Raw genomic sequence first — 14,415 nt, 5'->3', positions numbered from 1 at the left:
GAAGTTTAAGGAAATCACGGAGGAGATAGCGGAAGTTAAAAATCTTGTTAAAGATTTTTAAAGTTAAAGACGTTAGAGATGATATTGTGTTAGCATTTCAAGGTTTGGCAACAAATATGGTCCAGCTGGATGAAAGTGTGGAAGAAATTAATCTAATCTGAATCTGGAAAATAAAATGGAGGAGGTTCAGACTAAAGTGGACAGGGCTGATGACGAAATGGCTTTGTTACAATACAGATCAATGGAATTTGCCCTGAGAGTGAGAGACCTGAAAGAAAATAAACAAGAGAATTTGAGAGAGATTTTTGCAGAGGCCTTTGCACAGATTTTGGAAGAACAAACAGCAGATCTTGCATTTCAAATTGACAAAATTTACCGTGTTAACTCCTGGGTTGCTAGACAGAAAAATTTGCCAAGAGATGTTGTGATTTATTTTACAACCAGGAGGATTAGAAATGAAGTGTTACAAGCATTGTACAAGAATAAGATTCAAATAACAGGCCAAGAGGTATTAGTGTTGAAAGAAATTCCACCTAAAATGTTAAGAAATAGGAAGGAGTATGCCTTTTTGGTGAATGAATTAAGAAACCGACAGATGTAGTTTAGATGGGATGTTCCAGCTGGAATATCATTGATATATATGGGCCAAAGATATCATCTCAATACATTTTGGAAGGCAAGAGATTTCTATGTTAATGTGTTAAAGGCTGGAAATCCACCATCTCCAGAAGCCAGGAGGAAGAAGGAGGGAGAAGGAATGCAGGCACAAGCTCAAGCTGCGGACATAGCTGTTGGTGAAAGTTTGCTGCAACTTCCGGATACCATTCAAATATTAGAAACCCAGGGAAAAATAGAAGATGCAAAGGAGGAAAGAATGACTCGAGCAGTTACTAGATGTAAAGAACAAGAAACAAAGAGGCAACAACTGCAAGTGACAACTCAAGATATTACTAAAACAGAAGCTGTGGGAGGAGCAAGACCGAAAAGGAAGATGGGGAAGATTCCCAGGTGATGCTCCAAAAGCTTCAAGGAGCCAAGAATGGCAACTAAATTTTTAACCTGGAATGTTAATGGTTTAAATTCACCACAGAAAAGAAGGAAGATATTTCATTATTTGAGACAATTTAAAAATGATGTAATTTGCCTGCAGGAAACACATATTAGAACATCTGATCAGAAATATTTGATAAATTCAAGACTTGGTACTCATTTTGTTGCATCGGCGCCAGAAAAGAAGAATGATATAGTTATATATTTAAAGAAGGAATTAATAGCTAAATTAATAGAGGCAGATCCGCAAGGAAGATATATTGCAGTTGAGCTTTTAATGGAAGGGAAGAAAATACTCAATACTAATCAACAACAAGAAAAAAATTTCAAATTATTGCACAATAAAATAACGCAGTGGGATTATAAATCATCTATATTAATGGGAGATTGGAATGGAGTATTGGATACCTGTAAAGATAAAAAAGGTTTATTCCAAAAAATTTCAAGCCGAGCGAAATTTCTTAAAGCTTTTTTTGATATGATGGAAGATTTGGAGTTGAGAGACATTTGGCGAGAACGGAATGCTGAAGAAAAGGATTTTACCTTTTTGTCCGATAGACACCAATCTTTTTCTAGGATTGATTTTATATTAATTACTAATGATTTTCTTTCTAAGGTGAAGAAGATGAAGATATGCTCAAGAATTTTGTCTGACCATAGTCTGGTATGGATAGAATTTGATCAGGGAAAGGGCGTTAGGAGATCGTGGAGGCTGAATGACAATTTGTTTAGATATGAGGATAATGTTAAAGAATGTAAAAAACAAATGAAGGATTTTTTTATTATGAATATGCATAGGGGTACACATAGGGGTACACTTTCAATACCATCATTCCAGACATTCTTCTAACTAAGCTAAACCAGCTACAGGTACTGGAACAGACTTGTAAGTGGATCACAAGCTTCCTAACAAACAGGAAGCAGCAGGTGAAGCTAAGCAAGATCACATCAAATACCTGTACAATTAGCACAGGGGCCCCCCAAGGCTGTGTGCTCTCCCCACTTCTCTTCTCTCTGTATACCAATGACTGCATCTCCAATGATCCATCTGTTAAGCTACTGAAGTTCGCAGATGACACAACAGTGATTGGTCTCATTCAAGACAATGACGAATCCGCATATAGACGAGAGGTCGAACGACTAGCCTTGTGGTGCAACCAAAACAATCTGGAACTGAACACACTCAAAACCGTAGAAATGGTGGTAGACTTTAGGAGAAACCCTTCCATACTTCCACCTCTCACAATACTTGACAACACAGTATCAACAGTAGAAACCTTCAAATTTCTAGGTTCTATCATATCGCAAGATCTCAAATGGACAGCTAACATCAAAAACATCATTAAAAAAGGACAACAAAGAATGTTCTTTCTGCGCCAACTCAGTAAGCTCAAACTGCCCAAGGAGCTGCTGATCCAATTCTACAGAGGAATTATTGAGTCTGTCATTTGCACCTCTATAACTGTCTGGTTTGGTTCTGCAACCCAACAAGAAAAACACAGACTTCAGAGGATAATTAGAACTGCAGAAAAAATAATTGCTACCAACCTGCCTTCCATTGAGGACCTGTATACTGCACGAATCAAGAAGAGGGCCGTGAAAATATTTACAGATCCCTCGCATCCTGGACATAAACTGTTTCAACTCCTACCCTCAAAACGACGCTATAGAGCACTGCACACCAGAACAACTAGACACAAGAACAGTTTTTTCCCAAAGGCCATCACTCTGCTAAACAAATAATTCCATCAACACTATCAAACTATTTACTGAATCTGCACTACTATTAATCTTCCCATAGTTCCCATCACCAATCTCTTTCCACTTATGACTGTATGACTATAACTTGTTGCTGGCAATCCTTATGATTTATATTGATATATTGACCATCAATTGTGTTGTAAATGTTGTACCTTGATGAACGTATCTTTTCTTTTATGTACACTGAGAGCATATGCACCAAGACAAATTCCTTGTGTGTCCAATCACACTTGGCCAATGGGGATTCTGTTCTGTTCTGTTCTATTCTATTATGGAAATGGTTTGGGATGCAAGCAAAGCATATATGAGGGGAGTTTTAATATATAGGAATAATAGATATAGAATTAGACAGCAGAAGAAACGAATGGAATTAGAAGAGGAAATTAAAAAAAGAGCAATTACTTGTTTCCAACCCAGGAGATAAGAAAGTAAAAGAAACTTTAAACACATTATGAGGACAGTTTAATATGTTGATGGCTAACCAGGTGGCAACTAACTTACAATATGCTAAGCATAATACATTTTGTAATGCTAATAAACCAGGCAGCATATGTAATAAGGAAAAAACAGAAATCACAAACTATTGCAAAGATAAAATACAATGGTTAAAAAAAATGCACTTGGTTTAGCAACACCAACTGCACACAATAGTTTTATTTGATTAATTTCCCCGCTGCAAGGATAGTCAAACAGGTAGTTTTTATTAAAGAGGAATTGTAAGAGAGAACTTGGTGTTCAGCTTTCAATACAATAGGTGGGTTTTTTTCCCCCCTCTGAACATTTCTTCCTTCAGGGAACCTATTCTGTATTGTCTAGTAGGAAGATGGGAAAATAGCTTGTTCTTTTTGTGTCTCTTGCAGTTATAAAATACTCCAGACATTCAATACATGACACCACCTAATTGAAGTTTCTGCAATCCCAGCAGTCCATCTGAGTTGGCCCCTGAATTTCTTTTGGAACTACTCATTTTTGAAAAAATCTGTTCTTTTCCAAGTATACGTTCACTTCTGTGGGTAGCTTTGCAACTAAGGCATGAGTACAAAATAGATCATTCTTTTTTCTTGGTGCAATCGGATAAAATCTGAATTTAAAGAGGATAGTTTTAAGAAGGGCCACTGCCTCTTCACTATATAATGCAGCAGCTGTGTCCCAAGATTTTCGGTGCCAGGGACCGATTCTATGATGAACGGTTGTGGGAGGGAGGGATGTGGTTTCACCTGGGTCCTGCACATCGGCAGATGGGGCTTCGTTTGCTTGCACGGCCTGGTTCTTGGCTGTCCGCAGGCTGGGAGTTGGGGACCCCCTGATATAATAGGTTTCCTTTATAGAGCAATGAGAAGGCTATTGCAGATCAGGTTTCTTGCCTTTGTGTAAACCCAGTTCTGTGTAATTAGAAATATTTCTTTTAAAATAGTAGCATAAAAAGAGCGATTGAATGTAATGATTTTGTTAGATCTATTTGATGAGAATTAAAATTATCATTGTTTAAACAAGTGTTCCAATTGCAGACAATTGTGATGGGTCATTACAGTTGTTTTAAGGGTGTGATTCCACAATTAACACCTGTTTCTAAATATTCATTAGGACTAGGTAATCCATTTGTAGTTAAGTGAGTTAGACAATCCTTCTGTGGTTCTACTAGTCACTCCCATTTACTCTTGGGCTTGTTCAGCTGTACCCTTGGGAATTTGCTCCTGACTTTATTCATCAAGGCAATTGTTTTGAGTCTCTAGATTTGGTTGAATGGTTTAAAGGTTCCTGGTCTGCTCTGGTGCTTATTTTCCTGCCTTGGAGGAGAACTATGATACTTTCCCTTGGATTTAGTTCATGGATAATAATGATAAAAGCCACCACTCTCTCCAAAACCTTCTCTGTGGAGGTTGCTCACTCTAGAGCAAAGATGTCCTACCTGAGAACTTTAAGACTTGTGGACCTCAGCTCCCAGAATTCCCCAGCCAGCATCTCTGGCTGGGGAATTCTGGGAGTTGAGGTCCACAAGTCTTAAAGTTGCCAAGGTTGGACATCCTAATTCTGGAGTTTCATCTTGGCTTCTCAGAGTGAGCAACCAGATTGAAGTGTTAACATTTCATTCCCTGAATATTTGTAGGGAATCCATGACTGCTGAAGCCTTAATATCCGTTCTAGCCCTTTTCTCTGAAAATTGGAGTCTGGGTTTTTACTCTGCACTGAAAACTAATGGATTGGAACTTGGTAAACTAAATTCTCCACAAGATTCAGGCAAGGTATCTGTTCATTTTATCATTGATCTTTCTGAACAGATCAAAGAGTGTGCTGATGAACCAGTTGGAAAAGGGTATTTGGTATCCTGCTTGGTGGAGCACAGAGGAAACATCACTGAATACCAGTGTCACCAGTACATCACCAAAATGACAGCCATAATTTTCAGCGATTACCGCCTGATCTGTGGATTTATGGATCACTGCAGGTCTGATATTAACCTCCTGAAGTGTGGCAGTATTCGACCAGGAGAAAAGGTAATCTATTTGAAAATCTATTTTGATTCTATATCTATTAATTTTGGGGAGGAGCATCATTTCTCTAAAAAAGAAAGTTCTCTAACCTGCTTTGAAGAAACCAGTTGGAAGATCATGGCTAAAAGTCTGTAGAGATTCTCAGTCCTCCAAGTCATGATTTTCCCAAAGGTGCTTTTTCAGGAGGCAACTGGACTTTCTTGTATTTTCTTTTGAAGATGTTTCACTTCTCATCCAAGAAGCTTCTTCAGCTCTGACTGGATGGTGGAAAATGGAAGGATTTAGCTATCCAATTTGGGATGAACACCCTTCGAACGGTGTGGGAGTATGAATGGATTTCCGGAGAAAAAATTTCAGACTACAGGAACCAGGAGCACCACTCAGGTGACCCTGAGGACACAGATAAACCTCCAAGGGCTTCAACGACCTTCTAAAAGGATGACTAGCTGTCTGCAAGGAATATAAATCCTTCCATTCCTCACCATCCAGTCAGAGCTGAAGAACTTTAGATAAGAAGCGAAACATCTTCAAAGAAAAACAAAACAAAAAGTCTAGTTGCCTCCTGAAAATGCACCTTTGGAAGATCATGGCTAGATTTCTTATTTTATATGGAATTTGTGTTATTATCTGGACATGTTTTTGTCAAGAGTTAGTTAGCCTTTGATTGGCTGAGAATGCCCTTAGATTGAAGTCACCATTGGGATTGGGGTGGTTTGGTTTTATTTTCAAAACAGGTAGTTCTCAACTTATGACAACAGTAGGGATAAGTATTTCCATTGCTAACGATATGGTCATTAAGTGAGTTGCCCCCAATTTTATGATATTTTTTGCCACCATATGTTGTTAAGCAAATCACTGTAGTCATTCAATGAATCATATAGTCATTAAGTGAACCTAGCTCCCCACATTGATTTTGCTTGTCAGAAGCCCTCAGGGAAGGTTATAAATGATGATCACATGATCCCAGGATGCCGCAGCAGTCATAAACGCCAGTTGCCAAGCACCCAAAGTTTGATCATCTGACCATGAGGATCCTGCGATAGTTGTAATTCACTTCTTTTCAGTGCTGTCGTAACTTTGAAAGGTGGTTAAATGAATCGCCATAAGTCAAGGACCGCCTGTAAATTGAACCAAATTTTTTTTTTTGCTGTTGAATGACTTCATTCTTTGCATGCAGGATGCCCATTCTCAAGGGGAAGTGGTAGCCTGCCTGGAGAAAGGGCTGGTAAAAGTGGCAGAGGATAACGAGCATCGTATCAAAGTCTCGGAGTCATGCATGAAGGCGATTCTCCGAGTGGCGGAGCTGTCATCGGATGATTTCCACCTGGACCGGCATCTCTATTTTGCTTGCCGAGATGATCGGGAACACTTTTGTGAAACTGTAAGTTTCTGCTTAGCTTTCTCCTCCTCTTTAGCCAAAATGTCCCCCTTCAGGAAATCTGGCTGGCTTGATGACTTCCTGACTCCCCCCCCCCCCCAAATCTCTGGAGGCTTCCCCAGATACCTCTCCAGATGTCAGCTTGTGGGAGGATGAACCAGTTCCTGGCACTTCAAGAGGGGAGTTGGTCAGTGGCTCCGAACAGCTGTCTGAGAGGGATTTGGCTAAAGCCCAGCTGCTGCAGGGCAGCTTCAGGTGGGGAAAGCATGCAGCTGCAGCCAGTCAGGGATGAAGAAGAGGAAGTGCCTTCTGCACCTGATCCAAGAACAGGTAGGGCAGAGAACAGGCAGGAGCAGAGAAGGTCAGCCAGATTGCTTGCAAGGAGGCAGCCTCGCCTTGCTGGATGGGCTGCAGCAGAAGCTGGCTTTTTAACACAGCAGATAGATGGAGGCAATGATGGGAATGACGTGTTTGTTTCCTAGCGGTGTGTTTTCTGGTGGTTGTGATTCCTGCCTTGCTTTGGATGGAGACCTTGACTTGGATCGTGCCTTGTGAACTCTGGACCTTTTTTGTCTTGTGAACCCTCTTGTGTTGTGGATTTAATTTTGTCTGGTGGGTTTATCTCATGTGGGAAACTTTCAAGTGCCTCGTGGACTCTTTGGCCCTTACTTTGTGGACTAGCATTGGTCTGCTTGTGGCTGGGTTTTTGGTGAATATTAATTATCCCACTAAACCATGGTTATGTGGTTCGGCATGGCCTGTTTTGGGATGGGATTCCTCCAGCCTGGTGATGAACAGAAAAGAAAGAAGAGGAAAAAGCCCATAATATGGCCTGTATTGTTGCCAAGGAAACTATTGGACAGAGCCATGAAGGCAACAAAAAGTCAAGCTTGATTTAAAGAGATTACTTTTTACTACAAAATAACAAACTTGATTCAACATTGATTCCACTTAACTGAGGTTGCTACCTTGTAAATAACAACAGACTTGTAAACTAGAGAGTACAGCATTATAATTAAAAAGCAGTCAGGGAGGTGCAGTGAATAAAAATACATTAGTAAAATGGTGTGTAGCTGAAGCTCCATTTGACTTGGCTTTGACAATAATTGTGTTTCAGTCTGTCTTCAAGAATTTATTGGAACAGTGTATGGTGAATAAACATGTATCAGATCTTTGGAAGTGACTATAATACAGTATAAATACATTTTTAATTATAAATATATTGGCGAAACCTACTAAAAGAATTGTTGCTTTATTTCACAGACTCAAGCAGGCGAAGGCAGGGTATACAAGTGTCTATTTAACCACAAGTTTGAAGATGCTATGAGTGAAAAGGTGAGTGTCCTCCAAGAGAAAATGCTGAATTCAGCCTTTTAGTTGCTGCCCCCTCCTTCACCCAAGGATTGGCTTCTCAGTCACCTCTTGGCTTTCTCTACTCTATGCACCCAAGAGAGGGCAAGCCGGCTGACTAACTAGAGTCATGAGTTCACACGCTGCAGTTGTTGATTCACAAACACACTGTGCTCAACTAAATCTCCTTAGGCTTCAAGAGAGAAGGTAGTCCATGCAAACTTTGAGACCACGGCTGGATTCCTAAAATAGTGTGAACCACAAAGTTCCCAGTTTCTTTTGAGGCCACTCAGGCAGGTCTATGGAGATCATATTAGCTGGGTGGAAAGACAGTGGAAAGGGGAGGAGATTTAGGTGTTAGTATTAAAGCATTTCTGTCCGTGTTCTGTGGCCCGGGGGAAAGTTGCTCTGAATTGCACAAGAACTTAGCACAATAGTCCTCAACCTACAATCATCATGAAGCTTGGAAATTACAGTAGTACATTTTTTTCAGTGTACTTTTTGCAGCAATCATTAAGCAAATGTGGCAATTATTAAGTGAACTTGGCAGTTGCTAAATTAAGCCATTGGCTATGTGCCTGGTTTTGCCTGAAACTGGAAGCAAACACCGGTTTTGGGCAAAAATGTCATCAAGTCAATTTGTTGGACAGAGCAAGCTGAAAGGGCACCCTGTGCTAGTCTGTTGGAATACTTCTGTTGTTGGTCTAGTGAAAGTCAAGATAATTTCAAAATGACAAAAGTGGTGCTGTATTGATATTAAGTTTGTCAGTTCTCGGGAATAAGAAAATGTTCTGCTTTCCTTCCAGATACATACTGACTCAGCCCTTCCAGGGTTAGTCTACATATAAATCTTTTGGAACAGGAGTTCATCGTTTCTCAGGGCCATTTCCTGCTCCAGAAGATTTATAACCAGAAAAAACGTTGGACCATTCCCAAAAGAATTGGAATGATGTGATATAGAAAAATGGAGCACTTTGTAACCAGGGAACATTTTGTAATCTTCTAATTCAGATGCATTTTCATTTTTAATTGGTATAAAATGTTAATTATGTCATAAATCAATATAAATCAAAGATGAATGGTCAGTTGACTTGAATTCTTGCTTGCCCTCTTCAGTGTCGGGATGCATTGACAACTCGGCAAAAGTTGATTGCCCAGGATTACAAAGTCAGCTACTCCTTGGCAAAATCCTGCAAAAGCGATCTGAAGAAGTACCGTTGCAATGTTGAGAATCTGCCTCGTACCCGGGAAGCCCGTCTCTCTTACCTGCTCATGTGTCTCGAATCTGCTGTGCACAGAGGTAGAGTTTATCCTTTTTGCTGTCAAACCCTAGATTGTGGACAGAACAGAAAGAAATCTGTGGGTGCTACACTTGACAATGGGATGCATGCAAAATCCTTAGATAGCATAGGGGAAAAACAAACATTAAATGATAATGTCACCTATTCATCCGCGCTGGACTGGGTTAGTTTTTAAACTTATGGGTTTTTAATGGGTTTTTATTCTAAATTTTAATCGTGGCCAATTTAATAAGTTTTTTAATTATATTTTAATCGTATTTATATTGTATTATTTTGTATTTTTTATCAGGCTGTGAACCGCCCTGAGTCCTTCGGGAGAAGGGCGGTATAAAAATTTAAATAATAAATAAATAATAAATAATATATTTTTAAACAAGTGTAGGAGTTGAAATGTAAAAAAAGACTTCAGAATTTTTTAGCATGAGTTCTTGAAAAATCATGTCAGCCTCTGGAATCTCTGAAGGAGAGGAAGCCACAGAGAACTGACACCCCTCTCCCCCAAAACCGTGGAGTGGGAAACCTTTAGTACAGCATTTTCAAACTTGACAACTTTTAGAGGTGTGGACGTCAACTCCCAGAATTGTGGGAATTGAAGTCCACACAACGATTCTTTAGATCCATCCATAATCCTGCAGAATTTTGATCTTCAAAACATTCCAAGCTTGATCTAAAGACTATTAATAGATAAAGAGAAACTGACTAAAGAGGTAGCTTTATTGAACACTTTGAGCCAATATTCACTGTCTTTGGTGGGAAGTGTAGGCAAAGTCATCCATCAGAAGACGCTTGTGAGATTCGGGGCACGTTTGAGCAGCTCCGTCTCTTCAAAAAAAGACACAAATTGTTTGCCCTCTTGGACCTTCTCTTCATAGGAGAAAATAGTGGCAATAAGTCATGTCACAGTTAAAAGAGAGCTCCGTGGTCCTTGGAACATGGACTGATGATGTTCATGAGGCTGGAGAGGGTTACAAAGCAATTTCCAGAGATGTTGGATTCCAGTCAGGCAGATGGTGCACAAATAGAGCAGCACCTTGTTCTTCTGAGAACAGATCATCGAAGATCAAGGGCCCAAAGACCCCTGAGGTAATGATAAGGATCTCCTGGCTCTTCTGTTACCTTATCTCAGGGTTCATGAGTCTACCAACAGGACAACACTGAATAACAGTCTGCATCAGAAGACATTAAGAATAAAATCACTACTTTTCTGAAACTGCATTTCTGTCTGTCTCAGGTTTGCCAAAGACCCCCTGAATGACCCAGCAGGCAGTTGGAACAATATTGTGTCGGTAGCTGAGATTGACAAAGCAGGACTTTTGAGCGTTAATAAGAAACGCTGTTTTTGGAGGAAATGAAACGTTGCATTTCAATAAAAGAGCCTCAACTGTGAAGCATGCTAGTGGGAGTGTCATGGCTTGGGGCTGCTTTGCAGCTCTCAATGGCTGAGTGAGCAATTGATTCTGGATAATACCAGCAAATTCTACAGCAGAATGTCAGGCTGTATTTCTGTGAGATGAAGCTTATACAGATGTAAGTGATGCAGCACGACAACAATTCCATGTGCACAAATGAATCCATGACAGTTGCCTGGGCCAAAAGAAATTTTGCGTTTTGGAAGGGCAAGTTAAAGCCCTGACTTTTAACCCACCTGAGATGTTATAGTGTCACTTGGCATGAGCAGCCGTGCAAGATAAGCTGCAGATATCAACGAATCAAAGAATTTCTGTAAAGAGGAATTGACCATAATACATCTATGCTAAAATGCAGGATGGAGTCATTGCCAGTTGCAGGAAGTCTGTCCAGTAAGCAAATCTAAAATTCCATGCACTTTTCCCAACAAAGACAGTAGAAGTTGGCTTAGAGCGTTCAATAAAAGAGGTTGCAGACTCAAAACAAAACGTGTTCGAATATGTATGTGAGTGATTTAAAGCAAAGCTCTATTAGGAAAAGTCTTAAGCCAGAAAACACTAAAACTGCCACTAACTGGGTTGGTGCTTGCTTCAGCTCCATCCTTTTCACTCGGTGGAATCATTCTTTTTTTATTTCTGTTTTTTTTCCCCAGCTTTCTGATGCTGAAGTAAACATAAAATTTCCAAGTGGAAAATCCTTTACCAATTTTTGTTATTGTAACAAGAGTGTCTGTGTAATACATGAGTCAGCCACAGCAATTCTTCCAATGTGCCATTCCAACAATCCAAGGTGCACAAAAACTTTTGTATTTCTGGGATTCTATTCCACCTTACCTGAATCTCCTCTGATTTGCCCTAGGCCGGCAGGTAAGCAGCGAATGCCAGGGAGAAATGCTGGACTACAGGCGGATGCTGATGGAGGACTTCTCTCTGAGCCCAGAAATCATCCTCGGCTGCCGCACTGAGATTGAGCACCATTGCTCGGGGCTGCATCGAAAGGGCCGCACTCTGCACTGCCTGATGAAAGTGGTTCGGGGAGAGAAAGGCAACTTGGGGGACAGCTGCCAACATTCAGTAAGCTTGGGGGAGAGTCTTCACCTACAGTTTCCTGACGATGCATGCCCGCTTGGTGCTTGCTGAAGTTTAGCATCTTGGGCATATCCTTTCTGGCTTCTGTGGACAAAGCAGTGGGCTGTTTGGCAGGAACTCTGCCCCATAAAGCAATGGTCTCCCAACTTTGCAGACTGCCGGGAGGGAGGGGGAGGGGGTGGTTCTGCACGAGCAGCGGGTGAGCACGTGCAGCTCCATTTGAGTGAGTGGTGGACACGTGTACCCACCACTCATGCAAGTCTAGCTGCACACACGTCCGTGCTCACCTTCCACTTCTGCAGCCTCGTTCTGAACAACCTGTGGCTCAGTAGTGGAGCACAACCCGGGAGTGGGGACCCCTGCCTTAAAGGAAAGGACCCAAGTCCATTGAATTCCTAATTCAACACAGTGGCACAGTGGTTAGAATGCAGTACCTCAGGCAACTTCTGCTTACTGCTAGCTGACTGCAGTTTGGCAGTTCGAATCTCACTGGCTCAAGGTTGACTCAGCCTTCTGTCCTTTCCAAGGTTGGTAAAATGAGGAGCCAGATGTTAGGATTCACTATGCTGACTGTATTCACTATGCTTAGAAAGGGCTGGAAAGCACTAAAGTGGTATATAAGTAAATGCTGTTGCTAATTCCTTTCCAGTTGCCACAGTGGCTTTCACTGAAGCTGACTTGGCATTTTAACCTCAGTGTGTGTTTTTTTCTCCCTCCATCCCTCCCTCCCTCAAACTCGCCTTGTGTTGGAGTCTTGGCACTGAAAGGGGCTATGGTCTCTGAATGGTTTTTCAAGAAAATGAATGAGCTATAATAGTAAGATAAGGTGATGAGAACAGGCAGAGAACAGGAGAGGAAAGGAAGTCTTATCCTCATAAGAAGAAGCAGCAGCAGCCAAGAGCTGCCAATCTTGCAGGGTCTCCTGAAACGCCATCCACCTCTTCTTCAGCTTTTTTAATTCCAGGAACATGGGAAACAAAAAGAACTCTGGTTAAGAGGGCAACTAAAACAATCAAAGACCTAGAGACTAAAACATATGAAGAACAGCTGCCGGGTTTGGATTTGGCTAGTTTAGAGAAATGAAGAATTAGGGGTGACATGGTAGCAGCATTCCAGTATTTGAGGGGCTGTCACAAAGAAGGTCAAATTATTCTCCAAAGCACCAGAAGGCCAGACAAGAAAGAATGGATGGAAACTAATCAAGGAGAGAAGCAACCTGGAATTAAGGGAATACTTCCTAACAGTGAGGACAAATTAACCAGTGGAACAGCTGGCCTTCAGAAATCGTGGGTGCTCCAACAGTGGATGTTTTGAAGAAGAGACCGGACAGTCACCTGAAATAGTATAGGTTCTCCTACTCTAGCAGGGGGCTGAACTAGAAGATCTCCAAAGCCCCTTCCAGCTCATTTTATTATTCCATTCTATCTCTGTATATCTATCTATCTATCTATCTGTCTGTCACGCAGACTACCCAAAGTGATGGTGATTGATCTTTCCATTGTGTCACCAAAGGGCCAGTTTATAAACAGAAAGCAAACACATCATCAATTCAGGGTGGGACTCAAGCCATAGTTCTTTTAATGTAATGATAGATACCAGATCTTGGGTATGTAATTCAGAAGCATTCTTATCTTTAAATTATATTTTTTTCCTTTAAAATCTATTAAACAATTTGTGAACTAACAGTAAGGCAAATCCTTATTACAAGTAGTCCTCAACTTCCGACTACAATTGAGCCAAAAGTTTCTGCTGATAAGTGAGACATTTGTTAAGTGAGCTTGGCCCCATTTTATGACCTTTCTTCCATTAGTGATTCATGCAGTTGATAAGTCAGTAACCCGGTTGTTAAGTGAATCTGGCTTCCCCATTGACTTTGTTTGTCAGAAGGTCACTGAAGGGGATCACATGACCCCAGGACTCTGCAACTGTCATAAATATGAACCAGTTGTCAAGCATCTGAATGTAAATCACGTGACCACAGGGATGCTGCAACGGTCGTAAGTGTAGAAAATGGTCATAAGACACTTTTTTCAGTGCTGTTGTAACTTCAAACGGTCACAAAACAAACTGTTGTAAATTGAGGACTATATGTACAGTCAACTTTTTTCATTACCTATAATCATTACAAGTTCTATTACACAATTATTGAATCTTCAAACTAACATTCTAAATTTCATTTTTTTTCTATAGCAAGCATAAAAACCAGGAGCAGCTAGTCTGCATTCTCTCTCTCTCTCTCTCTCTCTCTCTCTCTCTCTCTCTCTCTCTCTCTCTCTCACACACACACACACACACACACACACACACACACACACACACACACACAGTAGGAATGTGTAGTTTAGGTTCAGGGTATGTTCACTTGATTCTGGTCCATGTAGCTGCCACCTCTCCTATTCCTGTGCATAGATATCTTTCCGGCACAGTGTTTCCATTCGATATTTCCAAATACATCATAGTTGCAGGAATTAACAATGATAAAAGGGAGCAACATGAATCTTTTATCACTGCTTTCTCCCTCTTCTTCAATAACAGACTCTTATTCTGCCAAGAGCTTGCTGGTTGTATATAAAAGAAGGGCTCTGATC

The 14,415-nt window shown here is 40.8% G+C and overlaps 1 protein-coding gene across 1 annotated transcript in view; it reads left to right on the top strand.

Annotated features, from left to right (window-relative positions):
- GLG1 (golgi glycoprotein 1) overlaps nucleotides 1-14,415 on the top strand; it is a 94,719-nt gene that overhangs the window by 42,283 nt on the left and 38,021 nt on the right. The window contains exons 4-8 of the mRNA XM_058155618.1: nucleotides 5,091-5,306; nucleotides 6,481-6,684; nucleotides 7,945-8,016; nucleotides 9,148-9,331; nucleotides 11,598-11,812. Of these exons, the coding sequence (XP_058011601.1) occupies nucleotides 5,091-5,306; nucleotides 6,481-6,684; nucleotides 7,945-8,016; nucleotides 9,148-9,331; nucleotides 11,598-11,812 (891 nt within the window). The remainder of the gene's footprint in view (nucleotides 1-5,090; nucleotides 5,307-6,480; nucleotides 6,685-7,944; nucleotides 8,017-9,147; nucleotides 9,332-11,597; nucleotides 11,813-14,415) is intronic.

Source organism: Ahaetulla prasina, chromosome 12 (assembly GCF_028640845.1).
Source record: "Ahaetulla prasina isolate Xishuangbanna chromosome 12, ASM2864084v1, whole genome shotgun sequence".
NCBI classification, from domain to species: Eukaryota; Metazoa; Chordata; class Lepidosauria; order Squamata; family Colubridae; genus Ahaetulla; species Ahaetulla prasina.
Note: the sequence above shows the minus strand (reverse complement) of the source record. Positions and strands in the feature narration are given on the sequence as shown.